The following is a 12,956-nucleotide window of genomic DNA, read 5'->3' as shown; positions in this document are numbered from 1 at the left end:
GAATACTTTAATTGAATTGATTAAAATATTTTAGTAGAGAATTTGCATACACCTATTGCAAGTACAACTTTGCATGCAGAATTTGACAAAAAAGCATATATATGCACACATATATAAATACATATATACACATAAAGAGAAACAGGAAGAAACAAACCACTGTATTAGGAAAGGGCATCCTTTGTTACTCTTTAAGGGACCTTTTGATTCAAAGCTGTTGCTTCTCAGGAGTTTGGAATACAATTGGCCATTTGTCTATCTAGTCTCTTTAATGTTCTTCAAGAATTTTTTTAAGAGTTGAAAGGGATCTCCAGTTCAACCCATTTTTCTGATGGAGTTCTTAAATAATTTGCCATAATAATAAGTGATAGAGCTAATAAGTGATCAGAATTTGTACATATGTCCAGTGTCCTCTCTGTTATACTATTTTGGGTCAGTTTTTTCTTTATATCTCATGTTTCTGCTTTTCACCATCTTAATTGCTGAATTACATTCCTTTTGTACTTTTTTGTGTAATCAGAAGCCTGCTTTCTCTTTCAAGCTTTCTCAATCAGAACCAGTTTATTTGCCCTTAATCACAACACTCCTTTTCTAAGATGTTTGTATGTGCTTAAGGCTGATTTGTAATGCTTAATTATAAGCTTCTTAAGGTTAAAGATCCTATTTATCTTGAATATATAGCTGCTTTTAGTGAAAATTTTAAGTCTGTAGTCTATGCACAGATGATTCATATTAAAATGCATTATGAAATTTATTTTTTCCTTTTGTTGATTTCATTATCTGAGTACTTAAGATTAAACAAAAATAATGAAGCTACTTTTTTTCACTTAAAATGAACCTGTTGACTAATTTCAATACTAATTAATTTACTTCCTTTCTTCATTTTGCTCTAACCTACTTGGACTACACAGATCCTTTTTCTGCTACTGTAGATGCTGTTGATGATGCCATTCCAAGCTTAAATCCTTTCCTCACAAAATCTAGTGGTGATGTTCACCTTCCCATTTCTTCAGATGTATCCACTTTTACTTCTAGGACACCTACTCATGAAATGTTTGTTGGTAAAGTACTATTTAACATATTTCCCTCCTCCTTCCCCCAACCCCCTCATTAGTGTTTATGTTGCCTAAATATTCTGAGTACTTAACAAAAAAGATACCATAATTAGTTAAGTTAAATCTTAAATCTTAAAAGTAGATAATTAGGTATAAAGTTACTCTATGAATATAGGTAAAGTTTGCCTGTCAGGTAAAAAAATTTTTTGTTGTTTTAAATTTAGTACTACATGATATTTTGTAATATCATAGCCAGGTTGCTTTAAGCAATAATCATCATTTTTAGTTTAAACTTATATTTTGTTTAACCATATTATAGCAAAGATTCAGTTACCTGGTATGCAGAAACTTCTAGCCTAAAATGTCTATTCTGCCATAAACCTGAAAGTTAAAAAAAACTCATAAATCCAATTTGTTCCTATAGTTGCAGAAGTGCAAGTTGGCCTTAATGGTTTTTAGTAGTAAATAATAATAATAATAATAATAATAATAATAATAATAATAATAATAATAATACATGTATATGTATTTATATTTGTATTTGCATTGGTGATTGTCTCCCCATTAGATAATTGCCAATCAATGTGACTTTAAATCCTTATTGAAGCAGAGTAATAGTAACAAGTAATATTTTGTTTGGTATTTTGTGACTATGTTGAATAATGCAAAATTGGCCAAAGGATAATTATTAAATAGATTAAAGACATTTGAGGGTAAGAAAGTGTTTTAGGTAAATAATTATTTTAGCCTTTGATTCAATTATTTTTTTTAAGAAAGACAGTTATAAATTGAACAAAAGTAGTTGCATATTTTTGCAGTTTGATTTTCTGAGATTAACATTTGGCAAGAAAAGCAAACCACTTATGTAGGGGAACAATGTTGTATTTGAAGTCAGAAGACTTAAGTTCAAATTCTGTCTGCTACTTTTTGGTAGTACTTGGACAAAGCATTTACTATTTATGGGACTCAACTTGTTAATTTGCAGATTAAAAAGGAATTTAAAATATGTGATTTATGAACTTCCTTTCTACTCTAAAATGTAAAGATCTCATAATAGCAAAAATTTTTTTCCCTTAAGAAAGCAGGTTTCAGGGCATATACCTAATTAAAGAAAGTTACATTTGATTAAAATGAAGACCTTAAGTAAAAAAAAACCCAAACTTTTAGTACTTTTTTAACTAAGATGAGAAGCTATGAAAATATTTGAAATTTTTTCAAAAACATGCTATAATACTTAAGGAATTAGCATTCATTTATCTTTAATAACAAAAACATTGAAAAAATACAATCCAGAATACCAACTATGCCAGATTATTGAGTTATTGGCTTTTACTTGGGCATTTGAAATCTATATAGACCTCAAATATAAACAGTTTTTCTCATACCAATCATTTTTAAATTCCATTACTTTAAAACCCTTAACTACTACAAGTCTTAAATTTGCAAACTAAATTATAGAAACTGAATTAGAAAGGGTCTTTCCACATCTAGTCCATCACTTTTGCAGATAGAGATACTGAAATCCAGTATAATGCCTGAAATTACATAGCCAGTGAAAGGGCTATCACTAGGACTCTAAGTGGAGTGTTCTAGATCAGGACTGTTTTCTGTATACCACTAAAATACCTCTTAAATTAGACTAATTATCTTAGCATGCATTGATTTATGGTATTTCTTTTTTAGTAAGATATTTTAAAAATTGCTATAATGGAGAAAATGTAGTTCTTAGCTATGACTTGGTTCTACCTTTTTAAAAAATAGTTTATTTTTCCAACTACATGCAATGGTTGTTTGCAGAAAGCAAGCTAATATAGGATATACATATACATATACGTATACATACATATATATGTAAAATCTGATATAGAATATATTTGTTTGCATATATACATACATATATATGTGTGTGTATATATATATATATATATACACCATGCTAAACATAAATCTATATTAATCATGTTGCAAAAGAAGAATCAAATTGAAATAGGATGTTTTTTCAAGATGTCTAGTTGTACTTAACTAAAGATCTGAATGGATAAAACTGATAAAAGTGAGTATTTAGTCAAAATGACTTACTTGTAATTTTTAGTAGCAAGTAGTTCTGTTTACTAAAAAAACTGGCTTACATGAGATGTTCATATTAAGATGTAGCACTAGAGGAGACCAGAGGGCAACTAACCTAACAATAGCCACTGAAGTTCAAAAATGAGAAAGAAGAACCAGAAAACCTTTGAAAGTATATAAGGATGTGTCATTCGTGACTAGTTTTTCAAGAATAATCTTTTACAGGAAAGAAGCCAAAAAGAAAAAAATAGTGAAGGTCAGATAAGTTAGGTAGGTTTAAGGAAAAGTTTATTTGAAATAGGTTTAATCATAGATCTTAAAACTAGAAGGGACTTAGAGCTTAGATGTGGGTATTCATAATCTTTACATATATGTATATTTGTCAACTTAGGGGTTGGAGTAGAACTCAGAATTTCATTTCTTCATTTCTTCCTAATTCAGGAACAGGAGTTCTTAACTTGAATATGTGAACTCCCACTGAAATCTTTGAAAAGATTTCAGAAGATATGTGGACTTACATGGGGAAAAAATACATTAGCTTTTGCCCTTGATTTTGAATATAAATAGCGACAGACTTCACTGGGCTTCACTAGACTGCCAAAGGGTCCATGACACTAAAGAGGTAAAGACTTAAGACTGGATACCCAACCATTTGCTTTTGAAGACAAGATTGTAAGACTATTAAGATTTTTAAAATAAAAAAGGATTTTGTTGCTAGGAATTAAAACAGACAGCACTTATTTTTTGTTGTCAGCAAAAGTTGTCAGGTGTGTCTAAATTGCTAATTTTTTGAGCTGAATAAGGCCTCAGTTATTGAAATTGAACCTAAATTGCTTTTCATATTAGTTCAAATGCCTTTAAGTGTTACAAAAGTTTTGTTTTGTTTTGTTTTTCAAGCATGGCTCTTAACTTTTGTTTGTTTGATTTAGCTGAGTGTAGTTTTGTTGCCAGTGGTCCTTTCCTTTTAAATGAATATGTCCTCTACTACCTACATTTTATACCTGGTAGAATGTAGGTTCTGTTTTATAAGTTAAAATATGAACATGTATTAATATATAGAACCCTTAATTTTTTTAATAACCCCCTTCCCATTCTCTGTAACTCTTCCTCCTCTTCTTTCTCTGCTTTTTTTGTTGCCTGATGTACCTTGTCAGATTCTTTTTGTGGCCCTCAAGCTTATCCTAATACTACTCATGTGCGCCATGAGCCCTCTACTGTAGCCGGTCTATTTGGAGGTAGGTAATAAGTAAATGTAAAATAAACCTGATAGTTTTTTCCAAAGCCAAGACCTTTAATTTGTTGGAGGAAATTTTTCTTTCTTTTTTTTTTTTAAACTACTTCCTTTGCTTACACAGACCTGTTTGACCTGCCTTTTATTTGCTTTGGTTAAAAATGTGTTAGTTTTATGGTTGACTGCTTACCATTTATACATTTTCACATTTTATTTTAAATGCACATACTCAAAACAGTGTCTTTTTAAAACAAGTCTTATAAATATTCAGCATAATGCTTTAAAAAGTTTAAATGATTTTTTAATCATATAATTAAATAAGCATGTGAAAATTTCATACTCATTTACTACTCTGTTATTACAAAAAACAGCTTTGGCATTGGAATGTAAAGAAGGGGAAAAGGAGAAACCACGGGGAAAGATCATTCCTAAAATTATTAGAAAACTGGGAGGGAGACAGATTTCATAGAATCATGATGATTTTTTTCATATTCCATTTGTGCTTCCTTTCCACTCTGTAGCAGATTTTAAATTGATGAGTTGATGCTTTTTGATTCAGTCAGTGTTAATTGCATACTTATTGTGTACATGGCATTTTATCACCTTTGTTAGACTTCCCTGAAGTTTAGCAGATAATCAGACTTATTTGTGTTCCCTCCCATTGAAGGAAAAGTTAAATAGAATTCAAAGAAATATATTGTGGCATTTGGTAATACTGCTGCCTTAACTCCCCCCCCCCCCCCCCCCCCCCCCAAGGCAAATGGGGTTAAGTGGCTTGCCACACAGCTAGGTAATTATTGAGTGTCTGAGGCCAGATTTGAACTCAGGTACTCCTGACTACAGGGCTGGTGCTCTATGCATTGTGCCACCTAGCCCCCTCTTGCCTTAACTTTCCACAGCATTTGATACTTTATAAGCACTTGTAGAGGGTTATTTCATTTGCCGAATAATTAGTTTTGCAAAAACAGTTCTCAGGGTAGGAGTAAGAGGCAGAAGGATAGAGTCAATAGGGCATCGAATTGGGAGTCAAAAAGACCTGAATTCAAATTCTGCTTCAGATTATGGGATCCTAGACAAGTTGATGAAACTATACCTCAGCTTCTTCATTTGTAAAACAAGGAGGTTGTACTTAAGGTCCTTTTCATCTCAGAGTCTAGACTCCAAGTTTACCATGTCTATCAACTTTGCATATAATTTAAATAAATCTGACAGTCCAAAAAACTTTTCACTAGTCCTTTTTCACTGAACACTGGTATTTATGATTAAGTGCATGAAATTCTTCCATTTCATAATATATACCTGATGAGTATACACTGTAGAAACTTTTTAATAAGAATATCAAATTTCAAGTGGAATGACTGAACACTTCACAATCAGATGTGTGTTTCACATTTGGGATTTACAGAAGGCATAATAATATCATGCTTTTCCACTTTATGGACTTTTTGTGCCCAGCCTATGGTAGAGCACATAGTGATCTGATCACTTAGTCAGATACACTAATTTCACCCTAATATAGTGTCATTTTGGTCCTCTTTGAGAAAGGACAAAAACCAAATATATTTACTCTCTGTGACTATATAATGAGGTTTAACTTTTTTTTTTTTAAGATTTTTGCAAGGCAATGGAGTTAAGTGGCTTGCCCAAGACCATACAGTTAGGTAATTATTAAGTGTCTGGGGTCGCATTTGAACTCAGGTTCTCCTGACTCCAGGGCCGGTACTGTATCCACTGCGCCACCTAGCTACCCCAAGGTTTAACTTTTAATTAAAATGTGTGATGCAGGTTCTCATTTACTCTCCTGAAATGGTATATAATTTTGGAAGATCTTGACTTCCTTTGTTGAGCCTAGTTTAGCTTTTCCCTTCATATTAGGGATCTTTAATTTAAGACATTCTATTTGGGAAAAACTGTTCTTTTTATTTCTTGATGCTGTGAATAATTAACTTTTCTCACATTGGTGTGTATTGACCTTTAAAAATTACCCTGAGCTTATTGAAATAAAAATAAAAACAAGGTGTTGATTCTGAACTGTGTATCATTTTCTGACTTCTTCAAAGCTACATAAATTTCAGTTATAGGTACTAAAAAGATTACTTTACCTACAGGTTAATTTTAGCATTTTGAAGCAAATAGGATGGAAACTCTAGATAGAGTGTACATCTGAATGGAATTTATCCCTTGGCATATTTTTATGGCAGTTATTAATAATTTATAGTTATTAATGCCAGTAATATCAAGTAGATATATTTGTCAGTGGAGAATACTTTAAAAAGTCTGAATTATTCTCACATCTGTGAGATTTCCTATTTTTGCTGTATTTCTTATCTGCTATCAGGCATATGTGCCATCTTGAAACTTAGAGGCCTAGGAAATTCAAGAACTATTTAATCCAAGAACTTTCTATGTATTGTTGAAAAAGTATATGCCAAATTGCTTTTGATATTTTAATCCAAGGCTAGAACCTATGTTACTCACCCTGTCCCAAGGATCTTAAACTAAAGACTCAGCAATTGTTGAACAAGTTCTGAGTAGTTTACTTCTTGTACCTATAGAATATTCATTACATGTTACAAACACATCAAATGAAGTCTCATAGTATGGGAACTTTTGTCATAATCATTCAAATCAACATGAAATTTCTTGAACTATTGATAAGTCCCTGGTATGATAATATTTTTTCATTTACTTCTTTCTAGTCCAGCATCATCAGTATACTGACTTGAACTTTGAACAGAAAATCATTTGCTTTCTCACTGTAGTTGAATAGTTTCTATAAAAACAAAAAAGGAAAAGATGTTTACCATTGTACCATGAACTTGAATATTTACTGACTATGTAGATAGATCTCTGTTCTGTGTGGGTCATATATTATATCTTCTGTCATTCAGCCTCTGAATTTATAATTCATTTTTTGCACATTTAGAAATTGAGTTAAAATACCTTGCTCCATCCTCAACTGCACTCTGTATCTGAATAGGCATTTCTTATACAACATCCTCAAGAAAAGGTCATCCAACTTCTCTCCAGTGGAAAGCAATTTTTCCCTTTCCTTTTGCTCCTTCCCCTTAATTTCATTTTTGCATATATTGGATGATTTTAGATAATTTTTTAAAATTTGACTTTATGACTGAATCTCTATCTTTTCTTCAACTCCTAACCCATTATAACTAGTTCTGTTCTCATAAACTAAGTAGAATAAGTTTAATTGTATGATAGCTCTTGAAATCTTAGAAGATCTCAGTCCTGTCCATTCTCAAGACTTTTCTATTCCAGGCTTAATATTACTTTTTTTCCTTCAACGTACATGCCATTCTGGTTCATCAGCATTCTGGTTGCCCACTTCTGATAAGCTTGTACATTTCCCTTCTTAAACAGAAATATATCTTGTGAATATGCAATTATGCAAGTTACAGGATCAAAATGTTAGTTGAGGAATGGGAGAGAATAATAGTTTAAAAAAAAGTTTAGGAGTTGCTTAATTTGAACATACTTCCTACAGTGAGTCTATCAGTTGCTATCCACATCCAGTCCTAGCTAAAACACTAAAAAAATGATACCCAATGTAAATTGTGGCTTAGATCACTCACTCTTAGGCAACTCTAGTCTGAAAACTATTGTTTGTTGTATTGGGGGAAGAGACTCTATCCCTCTGGCAGAAAGAGGACATACCTGTCTACTTTCTCTTGATATTGCACTTAACTGTTTAGTCATTAAATCTTCACTTGGTCCTTCTAAAACTTTCTCTGCTCATTGCTTATGTGCTCTGGTAAGAGCCTTAATTATTCTAGCCGCCATTCTTTAAATCTACTTTAGTTTGTCGGCAGTCCATTGAAACTGTGTACATTTAACATTTTGAAACATTGCTTATTGGCTTTGGGTCTTTTATTTCTGAATGATTTTACTTATCAATTGAGTGCCCATATTGTGATATGGTAGTACTCTTAAGCAGGATTTAATGTATAAGAAATCCATTTGGCTACATCAGTTTTTCTTTACCAAGAAAAACCACCTTGGTTTTCATAACCACAGCCTACATCAGGAGTTTTTAAACTTTTGGTGTATATGTCATGGACCTTTTTAGCAAATTGGTAACGCCTATGAACCCTGTTTCAGAATGAAATTTTAAAGTGCATAAAATGAAAATTATTTTCAAAATTGCAAAGGAAACTAGTTATACTAAAATACAGCAATGAGAATATGTGTGTGCATGTGTATAAAAGTTCTTGATATGCCTTTTATCTATGAGGATAAAATCTGTGGTCACATTCAATATAACAAAGGCTTAAAAATTCATTATTGGACTGTTTTTGTTTTTACCCCAGTCCTTGTGCAGAAAGAATACCTTGAATCCTAGTTACATAGAAAATGAATGTTTTTAGCTGAGTCTTTGGCAAGCTCCTGGAAATTGATGCATAAGCTGGAATGCGTGAGAAATTATGTGAGATTGAGAATAGTTAGTTATTTGAAGGTTAGATATAAAAAGGGTTGTGCAATTCATTTATATTGACTAGTTAAAATCTTGAGATTTTGCCCCTGAATGCACTTAAACCATATTACCTCTTGGTTATGTAGGAGAATGGGTAAGACTTAGAATTTATAGGAATAGCATTTTTCCTGAAAATATTCAGGGTTGTAATAAATTGCTGTTAAGGGAAAATCCAGATATCGTACATACACATATAAAATTCTATGTCAGCTCGAGGTCTGTTTATTATACTTGCAAACAAATGAAACATTTCTAATTTGACAAACCATTTAACAAACTGCAACATAAGCACTATTTTGAGGGATATAGTTTATTTAAGAGAGCTAAATGAATGTTGTTAATGGTTTTTTCCCTTGTGAGATGCATTCTGTATTGGAAAGTATTGTTGTATGTATCCTCACTTAAAATAATGTTTTTGAAAGGTTTGGTTTTTATACTTTATAATGTTTAAGAAAGAACTGAAAATGTTGAGTTAAGAAAGAATTTAGTTTTCTTTTTTTTTAATTTTGGTTATTCTCAGGGTTCACTCCTTCTCCAGTTGCACAGCCACAGCCTTCAGCTGGCCTTAATGTTGACTTTGAGTCCGTGTTTGGAAATAAATCTACAAATGTGATTGTAGATTCTGGCGGTAAGAGAAAATTTATACTTTTAAGTACTTCTGTAAAAATTCATATTTCAGTTCTGTGAGAATTAGTGCCCATTTTGAGGAAGTATATAAAGGTAGCTTCAAAGAAATCTTAATTTTTGTGTTACCTTCTTTTGTTTAAAGAAAGATTTTATTTTGAGTCTTACAATTTTTCCCCTAATTTTGCTCCCCCCCCACAGAAGTCAGTTCGTTAGTCTTTACATTGTTTCCATTTACCTTCTGCTTTTAAGAATTAAACTGGTCTTATGAAGAATTTGCCAAATCTTAAGAGCTCCAAGGAAGTGGCAAATTATTCTTTGTCCAGGAATCATTTTTCAGTCACCAGAAAGCTCAGTTGTTTCCTTTCCTACCCTTTCTATCTTTTTTTCCCCTCTAACCTAGTCAATTTACAGACTTTTGTTAAGTGCCTTCAATATAACTTAAACACTGAGTGGAAATAACATTGTCTGGGAGTCAAAAGATCTAAATTCAAATCCCATCTCTGAATCTTACTAATGGTATGACATTGAACAAGTCATTTAAGCTCCCCTGGACCTTAGTTTACACATTTTAGAAATGGGAGAGTTAAATATCTGTGTCTGGGGTCCTTGCACCACTCTTGAACTATGATCTTAAATATTGTTTGCTGGTGTTGTAGGTGATTAATAATTACTGTTAACTTATCTCAAAGATCTGTAATTTTTGAGTGTGGAAATCAGCTTATAACTTAAAAGATTACTCTTAGTCTGTAAAAGTAATTGGACCATGATCCACAACTAATATATGTGACAGGTGAGATCTGAACCCAGATCTTGCTTACTCCAAACTCATTACTTGCTTCACTGTGCCATTCTATTTCTTATTAAACTTAAGTGATTTAAATTTAATAGGTTGAATTTTTCTCAAATTTATAATAAAACCAAATTCATCTTTAGTTGGAAAGTTAGTTCAGTTTCTTTTCCCCCATTTTCTAGATGAGCAAAAATGAGACTTAAAAGTAAAATGACTTGCCCTAAAGAATCGTACATAGTAAATAATTAGGTGTTAACCAGAGACAGAACACTGGAATTGGAATCAGGAAGGTTCATCTTCAGGACTTTAAATGTGGCCTCATACTAGCTCTGTGCCCCTGAGTAGGTCACTTAACCCTGTTTATCTTAGTTTCTCATCTGCAAAATGAGCTGAAGGAAATACCAAACCAGTCCAGTAATTTCTGCCAAGAAAACCCCAAATGTGGTCACAGAGAAGAGTCGAACAACTTAACAATTTAACCCTTGCATACATCTACTCAGTGAACCTTGCTACTGATAATATTTGTCCTTTGTCCTTTTTTTTTTTTGCAAGGCAGTGGGGTTAAGTGACTTGCCCAAGGCCACACAGCTAGGTAATTATTAAGTGTCTGAGGCCGGATTTGAACTTAGGTACCCCTGACTCCAAGACTCCTGCTCTATCCACTGCACCACCTAGCTTCCCCTTGTCCTTTGTTCTTGAAGAAGATCATGGCATCGAGGGAGGTGATGCCATGACTAGCACATGAAGTGGATTTGGGTGAGGGGATGGCTATGCCAAGTTACTAGCCTTACTTTCTCCTCTAGAACCAGGATTAAGTGACAAGTGTCTGAGGCTGGATGCTATTTCCTGCCCTCTAAGGCTTGTGCTCTGTCCATTGTACACCCAGCTGCCTAGACCTCTCAAGCAAGTTAATTATAATCATTTTGGTACAGTTTAGGCTTAGTTTTTGCTTCTTAAACTAGTGAAAATGCTTGATAATCTCTAGCTTCACTTAGCTTTCTAGGTTTACTTAGGGACAAGTTCTTTGCTAAAACAGTATATTTAAAAGAATGCATTTGCTGAAAGGTAGTGTTCTTAAGTACTATTTGTACTTCATCATCCAATTGTAAGCCCTTTACCTATCTTGGAAGAAGTTATAAAGAATAGAACTTTGCTTCATGCTTCAACTGCCCTGGAATTTTAGGTTTACTTTGGAGACAGTATGTAGTCATTTTACTAAATAATTCTTCCTTTGTCCTTTTTAAATCCTAACAAGTAATTCCATTTATCCATAAATCTTTCCCCTCTTTATTTTATTTAAGAGAAAATACTATGTTTAATTTGATGTGACTCCCTTTTTGAAGAATGCAATGTACAAATCTTCTAAAAGTTTTTTTTCAAGAAACCAATAAGGAGAGCAAAAAGAGTAGCATTTTAAAAGTTATAGTACAGTGAAATTCCTTACAAATCCTATTTCATTTATTTGTAACTTTAAGGCTTTGATGAACTAGGTGGACTTCTAAAACCAACAGTGGCCTCTCAGAACCAGAGTCTTCCTATTGCCAAACTTCCACCGAACAAGTTAGTGTCAGATGACTTGGATTCATCTTTAGCCAACCTTGTAGGCAGTGAGTATTTTTTCTCTTTCATGGTAACTTGATTCATTTGATAAGATCAGTATTTAAAACTCTCTCTATTGTGTCATAGATCTGGGCATTGGAAATGGAACCACTAAGAAGTAAGTTTCTTTTATATATTTACCTCCATTTCCTGTATACTAGTTTTAAAAACCTAATTTTGCTAGCTTTTTAAAATACATAAAAATGAAAGGAATTTCCATTTTACTTTGCATAATCTCATTGCTCTTTGAAAAAATTATTTAACTATGGGAGTTTAATGTGGTGACTTGTGCTTATTTAAAGTGATGTAAATTGGAGTCAACCAGGTGAAAAGAAATTAACTGGAGGATCCAATTGGCAACCAAAAGTTGCACCTACAACTGCTTGGAATGCTGCAACAATGGTAAGTAAATAAAATTCATTATAGAGAAGCGCATGTCAAATCTGTAGTAAATTTCATGTGTGATATGAAAGTAGCATAAGTGAGCTTTTAGATCCATTCCTAATATAAGAGTATGGAGAGTTCACATAAATTAGAAAATAGGTTAACTTTATCAACCTTAAAAATTCTGTTTGTTGTAGTATGGGTTAAGTGGCTCTAAGATGGCAATTTCATTAGTTATCAATTGTTATATTCCATTTAACTCCTTCCCTACCCTTAAACTTCACAAGAATTTTAACTATGACAAGATTGATAGGATAATCTGTTTATAAAGAGCTAGAGTTTTTTTTACATTTAATCATTGTGATAATTTGCTTTCTACTTGTTATCATGATCTCTTCTGCATAGGCTAATTCTTTTGCTTAGAACATGTGACTAAAGAGGTCATTGTCAGATTTTTTTTTAGGGTTGTTTTTTTTGCAAGGCAATGGGGTTAAGTGACTTGGCCAAGGCCACCACAACTAGGTAATTATTACGTGTCTGAGGCTGGATTTTAACTCACTCCTGACTCCAGGGCCAGTGCTTTATCCACTGCACCATCTAGCTACACCCATTGTCAGATTTTTATTGACTTTTCAGCTGAGCTTTTTTATGGAGAAGCTTTGCTTTATTATTACTCTTGAGATTTGACCTACTATCTTGAGGATGACTGACCAT

At 32.7% G+C, this 12,956-nt stretch overlaps 1 protein-coding gene across 16 annotated transcripts in view; it reads left to right on the top strand.

Annotated features, from left to right (window-relative positions):
- Positions 1-12,956, top strand: part of PICALM (phosphatidylinositol binding clathrin assembly protein) — a 120,839-nt gene that overhangs the window by 86,742 nt on the left and 21,141 nt on the right. For 3 of the 16 annotated variants that reach the window (XM_074217042.1, XM_074217045.1, XM_074217046.1), the window contains exons 13-18: positions 912-1,061; positions 4,277-4,357; positions 9,363-9,470; positions 11,735-11,866; positions 11,946-11,976; positions 12,161-12,260. In XM_074217042.1, coding sequence (XP_074073143.1) covers positions 912-1,061; positions 4,277-4,357; positions 9,363-9,470; positions 11,735-11,866; positions 11,946-11,976; positions 12,161-12,260 — 602 coding nt within the window. The remainder of the gene's footprint in view (positions 1-911; positions 1,062-4,276; positions 4,358-9,362; positions 9,471-11,734; positions 11,867-11,945; positions 11,977-12,160; positions 12,261-12,956) is intronic. The other 13 variants (XM_074217048.1, XM_074217050.1, XM_074217047.1 and 10 more) reach the window with 9 other exon arrangements.

This window comes from Macrotis lagotis, chromosome 1, assembly GCF_037893015.1.
Source record: "Macrotis lagotis isolate mMagLag1 chromosome 1, bilby.v1.9.chrom.fasta, whole genome shotgun sequence".
NCBI classification, from domain to species: Eukaryota; Metazoa; Chordata; class Mammalia; order Peramelemorphia; family Peramelidae; genus Macrotis; species Macrotis lagotis.
Note: the sequence above shows the minus strand (reverse complement) of the source record. Positions and strands in the feature narration are given on the sequence as shown.